The sequence below is a fragment of the Leuciscus leuciscus genome (genome assembly GCF_965113295.1).
Source record: "Leuciscus leuciscus genome assembly, contig: HAP1_SCAFFOLD_373, whole genome shotgun sequence".
Lineage (NCBI taxonomy): Eukaryota > Metazoa > Chordata > Actinopteri > Cypriniformes > Leuciscidae > Leuciscus > Leuciscus leuciscus.
The window spans coordinates 5001-15642 of NW_028118366.1; the positions used below are offsets into that span (position 1 = coordinate 5001).

Here is a 10642-nt window from a genome sequence, read left to right on the forward strand (position 1 = left end):
TCGCTAGCCAGATGGCCGATCTCACACAGCGGGTTCGTCAGATTCGGCACGAGCCGTCCACCTCTGAGATCCGTGAGGTTTCCGAACCACGCGTCAACAATCCTCCTGTCTATTCCGGTGAGCCAACTCAGTGCCGCTCCTTTCTTACCCAGTGCGAGGTGGTTTTCTCGTTACAGCCTGCCACTTACGCTCGGGACCGAGCCAAGGTCGCCTACGTAATCTCCCTCCTCGCAGGACGAGCTCGGGAATGGGGAACGGCCCACTGGGAGGCAGAAGGTGAATGCGTCTTCGACTTCACACTCTTCAAACAAGAGATGATCCGTGTCTTTGACCGGTCAGCCCACGGGGAGGAAGCTTCACGACTCCTTTCGTCCCTTCGCCAGGGAAGGCGTTCCGTTACTGACTTTTCTATAGAGTTCCGCACCCTTTCCACGTCCTGCGGGTGGAATGAGCCGGCGCTGGTGGCGCGCTTTCTGGAAGCGTTGAATCCTGATCTCAAGGACGAGATCTTCATGCGCGAGGTGCCTGCTCGACTCGATGCTCTCATCGATCTGGCAATCCGAATTGAGAAGCGGTTTGACCTGCGCCACAGAGCACGTCGGACCGAAGCCGCTCGCTTTCCTACTTCCTCCTCGGCCGTTTCTCCTCTTGCCTCTGACACAGACTCTGAGCCCATGCAACTTGGTGGTCTTCGAATTTCTTCCAAGGAACGCGAGCGACGCATCACCAACCGTCTGTGCATGTACTGCGCCTCAGCAAATCACTTTGTCACTCATTGTCCGGTAAAAGCCAGAGCTCGTCAGTAGACGGAGGGTTACTGGCGAGCGCGATGTCTAGGAACTCTCCATCTAAGTCCTGTACAACCCTTCCTGCACTTCTTCGGTGGCCCGTCTCGTCTGTCTCTTGCATGGCTCTGGTTGACTCGGAGGCAGAGGGGAATTTCCTCGATGAGTTGTGGGCTCGGAAGCAAGGTATTCCCCTCATAGACTTAAAAGACTCCACCCCTCTCTATGCCCTTGATGGTAGCGTCCTCCCTAGAATAAAGCAGAAGACTGTGCCTCTGACGCTTACCGTCTCAGGAAATCACAAGGAAACAATTTATTTTTTTATTTTTCATTCCCCCTTTACTCCTGTGGTACTCGGTCATCCTTGGCTAGTACTACACAATCCCCAAATTAATTGGTCTGATGGTTCTATTTTGTCGTGGAAGTTGTCTTGTCATGTTGAGTGTTTAACCTCTGCTGTTCCTCCTGTTTCCTCTGTATCTGTTTTTCAGGAAGAACCCGGTGATTTGTCTGGAGTCCCGGAGGTTTATCACGATCTGCGGGAGGTCTTTAGTCGAGCCCGGGCCACTTCTCTTCCCCCCCATCGTCCTTACGATTGTAGTATCGACCTTCTCCCGGAGACCACGCCCCCGCGCGGCAGATTATATTCTCTATCGGCTCCTGAACGGGAGGCGCTGGAGAATTATCTGTCCGATTCCCTCAACGCCGGTACTATTGTGCCTTCCTCGTCACCTGCCGGTGCAGGGTTTTTCTTTGTCAAAAAGAAGGACGGTTCGTTACGTCCCTGTATCGATTACCGAGGGCTGAACGAGATTACTATCAAGAACCGTTATCCCTTGCCTTTAATGTCGTCAGCCTTTGAAATCTTACAGGGAGCTAAGATCTTTACCAAACTCGATCTTCGTAACGCCTATCATTTAGTCCGCATCAAAGAGGGTGACGAATGGAAGACCGCCTTTAACACGCCCCTCGGTCACTTTGAATATAAGGTCCTCCCCTTCGGGCTGGTCAACGCCCCCGCCGTGTTCCAAGCTCTTATCAATGATGTCTTACGAGATATGCTAAATATTTTTGTCTTTGTCTATCTCGATGACATTCTCATTTTCTCTCCCTCACTCCAAGTCCATGTCCAACACGTTCGTCGAGTTCTCCAACGTCTGTTAGAAAATCGACTCTTTGTCAAAGCTGAGAAATGTTCGTTTCATGTTCCGTCGGTCACGTTTTTGGGCTCAGTCATTTCTGCAGAAGGAATCAATATGGACCCGGCTAAGGTCCGAGCGGTCACCGAATGGCCCGTTCCTGATTCTCGTGTTGCGCTTCAACGCTTTCTTGGCTTTGCCAACTTTTATCGTCGTTTCATACGAAATTTTTGCCAAGTTGCCGCGCCCCTCACGGCTCTGACATCTGTCAAGTCCCGCTTTAGATGGTCAGAAACAGCTCAAGCTGCTTTTGATCAGCTAAAGACTCTTTTCACTTCCGCTCCTATCTTACTCTCTCCCGACGTCTCGAAACAATTTATTGTCGAAGTTGATGCCTCGGAGGTCGGGGTCGGGGCCGTACTTTCTCAACGCTCCTCTGCAGACGGAAAAGTACATCCCTGCGCCTTTTACTCTCACCGTCTCGCGCCCGCCGAACGAAATTACGATGTAGGCAACCGTGAACTGCTCGCCATCCGGTTGGCGCTCGGCGAATGGAGACATTGGTTAGAAGGCTCTTCCGTTCCTTTTGTCGTATGGACGGATCATCGAAATTTAGAATACATACGTTCGGCTAAAAGACTCAACGCCCGTCAAGCCCGTTGGGCTCTGTTTTTTACACGTTTTGATTTTTCCATCTCTTTTCGTCCCGGTTCAAAGAATGTCAAGCCTGATGCTCTCTCTCGCCTCTTCGACTCCCCCACCGCAGCCGTAACCCCTGAGATTATTATTTCTCCCGGTCGTGTTGTGGGTGCTACTGTGTGGGGAATCGAGAGGTTGGTCAGACGCGCATTATCTCAGTTTTCCGTGCCGCGTAACTGCCCTAAGAATCTCCTTTTTGTGCCCACGTCCGTTCGCCGCGCTGTCCTCCAGTGGGGACACTCGTCCAAATTGTCTGCCCATCCCGGCGTGCGGGGCTCTCTTGCTTTCATTCGTCAACGTTTCTGGTGGCCTACTATTGAGCGCGATACGCGTCGTTTTATCGCCTCGTGTGTTACTTGCGCTCAAACCAAGACCAGTAACTCTCCTCCGGCGGGTTTGCTTCGACCATTGCCTGTACCAGCCCGCCCCTGGTCTCATATCGCGCTTGATTTTATTACCGGGCTTCATTCGTCAGCTGGCAATACGGTCATCCTAACAGTTGTCGATCGTTTTTCTAAATCTGCTCGTTTCATTCCACTCACTAAACTTCCTTCTGCCAAAGAGACAGCCCAAATTATGGTAGATCATGTTTTTAAGATACATGGTCTTCCCACTGACGTGGTTTCTGATAGAGGTCCGCAGTTCTCCGCTTTTTTTTGGAAAGAGTTTTGCCGTCTCATCGGGGCTACTGCTAGCCTCTCGTCGGGTTTTCACCCTCAAACCAACGGGCAAGCCGAGCGCGCCAATCAAATTGTCGCCCGCATTCTGCGCAGCCTAGCTCACCGTTGTCCCGCGTCGTGGTCTGAGCAGCTGGCCTGGGCAGAGTATGCGCACAATTCTCTTCCATCCTCTGCCACAGGTCTTTCGCCTTTTCACTGCTGCCTCGGCTATCAACCGCCTTTGTTTTCGTCTCAGGAAACTGAATCTAATTCACCGTCAGTTCAAGCCCATATTAACCGTTGTAAGCGCACTTGGAGGAGGGTTAGAACTGCACTTCGTCGCTCTAACACTCGCATGAGCATCACTGCCAATAAACGTCGAGTCAAGAGTCCGCGCTACCTTCGTGGGCAACGCGTTTGGCTTTCCACCGCGAACCTGCCCTTGCTTTCTGATTCCCGCAAGTTGGCGCCCCGCTTTATCGGGCCTTTTCGTATTATCAAGATCATAAATCCTGTCGCGGTACGACTTCGTCTTCCATCCTATCTCCGTCGGGTCCACCCTGTTTTCCACGTTTCGCATATTAAGCCCGTCGTGCGTGCGCCTTCTCGTCCTGTCTGCCCACCCGTTCGTGTGGATAACTCTCCTGTCTACAGGGTTCGCCGCATCCTTGATATGCGCCGCCGGGGTCGTGGTCACCAATACTTAGTCGATTGGGAGGGGTTTGGGCCGGAGGAGAGAAGCTGGGTACCCTCCCGGGACGTCCTGGACCCTTCGCTCATTGATGATTTCCTCCGCTCTCGCCAGCTCTCCTCCTCGGGAGCGCCAGGAGGCGCTCGTTGAGGGGGGGGGGGGGTACTGTCATGATCCAGGTTCCTTCATTCTCTGTCTCCCTCTTGTGGCCACATCTCACACTACACCATCACCCCGTTCTCATCAGTCCCAGCTGTTCCCATTTACCCTTAATCTCCACTCTATCATCTCACCTGTTTCTCCTTCCCTCCTGATGTTTCCTGCTATTTCTAACCCTCTCTTTCTCTGCCCCTTTGTCAGTTTATTCCAAGCTATCTAATGCTGAAGTCGCTTCTCTTACCCTTCTTGCCAAAACGAATCGAGTCCTGTCCTGTCCTTTCCTGTCCTGTCCTGTCCTGTCCTGTCCTGTGTGGTTCGTGTGGAAGCCTCTCCTCGAGTCAGTATACTCATCCATTCTCTTGCTGGCTCACTGAACTCTGCCCTGCCAATTCAGACGCTGGGTTCCTGAACAGACGCGGTGTCCAGTCTACGGTACCTTCTCTCTCGGCGGACTTCGCCTCTCACTACAGTCTCCACTCGGAGTCCAACTTCGCCTGACGCCCTGCTGCGCATCCTGAGTTCCAGTATTATCTGCTGCCTGCAGTTTACGTTGATTTCTACAAAGCGAAGTTTTCTGTTTTTTCCTGAGAAGATTTATGTTTGATTCAGTGATTCGTTTCTCATTTCCATTAAAGACTGAATTATTGTGAATCTCGCTTTTTGGTCCTCTATCTCTCATTATAACATGTATAGTAAGGGAACATGACTTTAACCAATTAACATGTTTTTTCGTAGCATTATCTTTCATAGTCTTTTACCATTAAAAACCCCTTACCTGTCAGGGATCACTGGTGATCCCGGATTATTGTAGTTCAAAATATGTTTGAGCTTATATATCTCAATATTAATAACAGTCTGGTTAATTTTGAGTCTTGAACTATAAACTCTCAAGGGTTGGCTTTCTAAATGTATGTGTGTTATGTTTCTATTCAGAATTACTTATGATCAGTAACCTTTTTATTGTGGGTATGTCATGTATACAGCACTTGCCAAAATTGGGGGTGATGAGGAAGGGGTTAAAATACAAAAAATGAAGTATTCAGATGATCTGCCCTTTAAAACATTTTTTTGTTTGTTTCAGTAAATGCAACTTAATTGAGGCAGTGGAAATTGAGAACTCAAAAAGTTGAGTAAAGAAAAAAACTGTTTTTAGAGTGAACTTTGGTAGTGAAAACTTAATGACCACTTCAACAACCACGCTGAAAAGACCGAACGCACAGAAACCTTCTGCCACTCTATTGGAAATCGCCATTGGACCGGTAGGCAGGCCTTACACACTTATAGTACACTTAATCGAAAACTTTTTATATACTAAATTGGGTCAATTTAGTCTCAAGCAGTATTGAAATAGTACACTTACAAGTTTACTACTAGTACATTGACATTAGTATACTTACTACACAAAGTATACTTAAAATATACTTGAACATTACTTAAAGCTGCCGTCGGCAAGTCTGGCAGATTGGGTCGATTAGCCAAAATTTTGAATGTTTACAACTCTCATGCCCCTCCCCACTACCAGCGAGCACCCTCCCATCGAGCTCGTGCTCGTCAGTGCGTCACTGTGCGTGTGTACCTGATTTTCTGTGAACGCGTCCGTCTCTTCAGCATCTATCAACACCATGGACTCGGAGGTAGGCTGCCCTGGCTAATCTATCCATAAATAGCAATAACCGAGGAATTGGAAGCTTGTTAGTAGATTTTCTCTCCGCCATCACGCTTCATGCAATCTCCAGGCGAACTTCAGGCGTGGCGTGTGCATGTGATATTAACGTGCGCGAGTGAGGGGGGATCTGTGGCGTGTGCACGACCTGTGATTGACAGTCAGATCTCACACCCCCCTGCGCTGATTGGACCATATGAAGCGGGAGCGCTGGATTTTTGCAAAACAAATAACACGCTCCAGGTGGAGTTAGAAGCTCGGGTTTTTTTCTAAAACCACCTTATTTATGTTGTTCTGTCGGATTATAGTGTCGATTACACTGAATATGATCAAAAAAATGTTGCCGACGGCAGCTTTAAGTATACTTTATAAAATGAACTGTCTTGAAGTATACTTCTTGTAAGGGTATTTTCAGCAATAATCCAAAAGCCAATAGGAAAATGCTTCTAGCTTTTTGTCGAGGGGGGAAAAATTGCCTAAAAAAATCATCCTTGCAGCATCATCCCTGCTCCTCTATACATCTATATTTTCCCTGTTCCTCTGATGATAAAGGATTTCTTAAAGTCCATATTTTTCCATACATCTACATATGTCATTAATTACATTAAAACTTCAGTCTTCTGTCCGTGAGCTCCCTCTGTTGCTCTGGCTGAAAAGAGAGCAGTATAGTGAGACGAGACCACGCAAAGCTCCTCAGATTGCATAATTTACTGGAAAGTTAATAGAAATAATCAGGGCTATACACAAGTTTTGCTAATTACAGAGATCACAAAATAGAGTTAGCTAAGGGGTTCCCATAAGAACATTTTGATTTCTCTGGTCTACATGTGTGTATTTAAGATGTTTGAAGATCATAAATTAGATAGCAATAGCTTCAAACCATGTCAGTAGCATACTTTATTTGTCAAACACATCACTATAACAGATACTTAAACATGAGAATCAGGTTAAATGTTGCAATGAATGATCCACAATACCAACTGGATATACAGAAGAGTCTATGTTTATTTGATTATGTATGTTTGTGTGTCTTTCTAGTTTTGATTATGGAGGGCCTTTGAGGATCAAACCAGGACTACGAAAATGTAGGTTCTTTCTCTGACACACTCTCGAACATTTAATGAAAACAAATGAGATTTATAAACAGATTTGATCTCTCTTCTTGTCTTCAGATGCCTGTGATCTCACACTGGATCCAAACACAGCAAACACTCAAGTCATCCTGTCGGGGAACAGAAATATCACATATCTGGAAGAGCATCAGCCGTATCCTGATCATCCAGAGAGATTTGCTGATAATCCTCAGGTTATGTGTCGAGAGAGTCTGACTGGACGCTGTTACTGGGAGGTTGAATGGGGCTCCGGGGTTGTTGAACGGACTGGCTGGGCTCGTATAGCAGTGGCCTATAAAGGAATCAGTAGGAAAGAAGGAACTGTCTGTAAGTTTGGATTCAATGACAAATCATGGTGTCTTTTCTGCACTGGTAATGGATTTGTTGTCTGGCACAATAATGAGAGCAGTAGCATACCAGCCCCTTCACCACTGTCTAATAGAGTTGGAGTGTATGTTGACGTGTCGGCCCGCATTCTATCCTTCTACAGTATCTCTGACACACACACACTCACACACTTCTACACAATCAACACCACATTCACTGAACCCCTCTATGCTGGGATCGGGGTTTATGGCTCATCTGTGTCTCTGTGTCAAATTTAACAACAGAACAGGCTTTCTATATTTTCCATTTAGGAAAAAGTTTCATGACACTAATTCAACTACAGAAATAAATAAAAGCAACATTTTGTACATGTAAACATTTAGAAAAGCAGGTTGTGAAAAATGAACGTCTAAAATATGTATAGTCAATAATAAAAAAACAAATATGAATTAAAGGACAAACATGTCTTCTTCATCAAGTCATACTTTTGTAAATTTGCCCCTCTAGTCATAGCAAAAAAAAAAAAAAAAAACAACACAAGATTTATTCTACACTTGTCAGGGTTCTGCCCTGGCAGCGTTGTCTGTCTTGTCTCTGTTTAATGTTTCTATGTTTACGTTGTGTTTTAACACATGGTTGTGTCTTTGTTTGTGTTTGCCATGTGCTCCTCTGTCCCTTCCTCCTTGTTTCCTGTTACCACGCCCCCTTGTTTAGTTGAGTCCTTGTTTGAGTGTTGGCACCTGTCGTCTCGTTAAGTCCTTGTTTGTCTGAGTGTGCTCACCTGTTCCTCATGTTCCTAGCTCCCTTTATATGTTTGCTCTTTCCCTCTTGTGTTTGCCAGTTCGTTAAATGTTGTACTTCAGAGTACTACTGTGTCTCAGTATCGTTCCTCTTAAGTCGTTAGTGTTTTGTTGTAGAAGTTTGTTAGTGCTCTGTTTACTGCCATTGGCTCTGTCTTGTTTCCCTGTCCAAGTCCTGTCCAGCAAGCAGCCCTGTTCTGAGCCTGAGATACCTGAGTGTCAAGCTGTAAGAAGTTCCTGTCTGGCTTTAGCTGGTTACCTCTGGTCTCACTCTGATCTGCCATATCTTCACTCCAGCCCACGGATACCTCATTACATCTGCTGCTCTGCTGTTGGCATTGTCTCATCTCTACCTATTGTTTGGATTGCTACCTTCTCCTACCTCGTTGTGTCATCTGTTTATCAATAAAGCTGTTAATTGTCATCCTGCATTTGAGTTCTCCTTCACAGATCCATAACAACACTGAGTCAAATATATATGTAGACATCCTATTGATATTTTCTCTTCTCAAATGTATAAATGAGAATTCTCATTTTTTATTCGATTATTTTCATGTCCACTATACAACAGGACTGAGAAACATAAAATTCATCATATTTCAAACATACTTATGAACTAGAGTTTAAACATATACAGTATGTGAACTACTTGATTTTTAAAAAACCCACGTACTGTAACAATAAGCAGTGCTATAAGAATGTAGAAAAAAGGTTGTCATATGATCTGATGAATTAGCAGTGTAAAACTAGCAAGGCATCATCAGTGTGTGTGTGTGTGTGTGTGTGTGGTGGATTCATTATCATAAACCTCTTCACTGTGTCTTTCTCTCACAAAAGCCAATGAAAACTGAATGACTTAAACTAATGAGTTTATAGTCACTTTGAAGACAAATAAACATTAATGTTCATTAAACATTAACATTAGAATTTGTAGCTGTGTATTTAAGCTTTTAATGTTTGCACAAATTTCACAACCTGGCACACTAAGTCATTAGGGTTCCTGCTATATCTTTCAAGACCTGATGTTCATTGCAATGGACATTAAACTGTGTTCTACAGAATGGAAAGATCTTCAAATTAACTTTGAACATTGTCGTTTGAGACTATTAAGATTAAAACAGTTGCAATTTGATGATGCTATAAATAGCATATAAAAGTCATGGCTGTCTTATGTGATTAAGTTATGGGTCATATTTTCATTGTGATTAGTCAATCAGGGACTTATCAGTGACAAGGTATAGTATTCATATTATAAAAACATATATAATTTTGATTAAAACAAAAACTGCAAATTATTCATTCACATTGATTTGTCATTTGCGCTCCTCTCAAGCTGGACTTTTGGCTGTTCCTCACACGTTTGCGATCAATAGAGGACAGGGCTTTCTCGTCCTTTGCTCCTAGACTCTGAAACACACTTCCAACCAAATAATTAAAATACCTTTTAGGTAAGCTTTTTCCCAATGATTTTAATTATTTGTATTACAGTGTGTTCTTTCTTTTTTTGTACGCTTTGTATTTCTATCTGTGTATTTTTAATTTTTATTATTTATTTTTCTCTTTGTATTTTTATTGTGTAACGTGTCTTGAGAAGCTGCTTTAAATGCGCTATGTAAAATAAGTTCATTATTAATATTATTATTGCATTTAAGCTCTACATTATATCAGGTCATGCTAACCTGGAAACACAACACATTTTCCTAAACCGCTGGTCTAAAGAGAGGCCAGCGTATGGTGTGGAAAATGAACACCAGAAGACATGAATTGAGAAAGTTTATTGAGGATAAATTGTTTTCCACACATCCAAATGACAGACACTTGGTCAAGGACCTAACTCTGAGCATAATCTGCAATACGGTAACACATTAATGTATAATCAGTCGATGTAAAATCAGTCAATGTAATTTCTAATAGGTTACAGTGCCAGAATTGTTTCAAACTGAGAGTTATGTTCTACTGTTATCTGAATGATGTGGAGAAATAAAACTAAACATTTGAAATGCTCTGTTCTTAATTCTTAAGAAAGTGTCAAATGTTGATTTTTAGATCAGCGATAAATCCAGGATAAATCTTCTCATCTGAACATCCCTGGAGTGTTCTGGCATAATCACACACCTTTCATATTTCCAAACAAGCCTTTGCAAAGAACTTTCCTTTTTCTTCCTCCAAGGGTGAATTTGATCAGGACCGACCTAAAACATTAGCTTTATTCAGGTGGAACAAAAACAAGAGGTTAGAACAAGCCTTTCACACAGACATTCAGAGCAGATCAAACTGATATAAACTTCTTAAAACAGTTGCAAATGCTAAGAATGCATGAATTAATGACTGCATAACTTAACTTCATGACCATATAGCTTATGCTACTTAAAGTCCAGGGCAGAGGATATAGATGCATACTGTAGGTTACAGTCAGACAGTCTTGGGTGCTCAGATGCTGCACAAGCAGATTGTTAAAAAAGTAAAGGACGATGCAATCTTTGTTTGCTTTAGCTACTGGCTAAACCAAGATATGGTATCGTTTGTTAAGTGACAGTACATTATAAACACATATCTGCCAATGAAACACCATTGTTGCAAAGAAAATACTTAAATTTTTTACTTAAAT

General features: G+C 43.9%; 1 protein-coding gene across 1 annotated transcript in view; it reads left to right on the plus strand.

Annotated features, from left to right (window-relative positions):
• LOC309491579 (adhesion G protein-coupled receptor L1-like) overlaps positions 1–8458 on the plus strand; it is a 13421-nt gene extending 4963 nt beyond the window's left edge. Inside the window, exons 3-4 of the mRNA XM_082190647.1 lie at positions 6834–6880; positions 6968–8458. Coding sequence (XP_082046773.1) covers positions 6834–6856 — 23 coding nt within the window. The 3' untranslated portion in view covers positions 6857–6880; positions 6968–8458. The remainder of the gene's footprint in view (positions 1–6833; positions 6881–6967) is intronic.
• The last annotated feature ends 2184 nt before the right edge of the window (positions 8459–10642 follow it).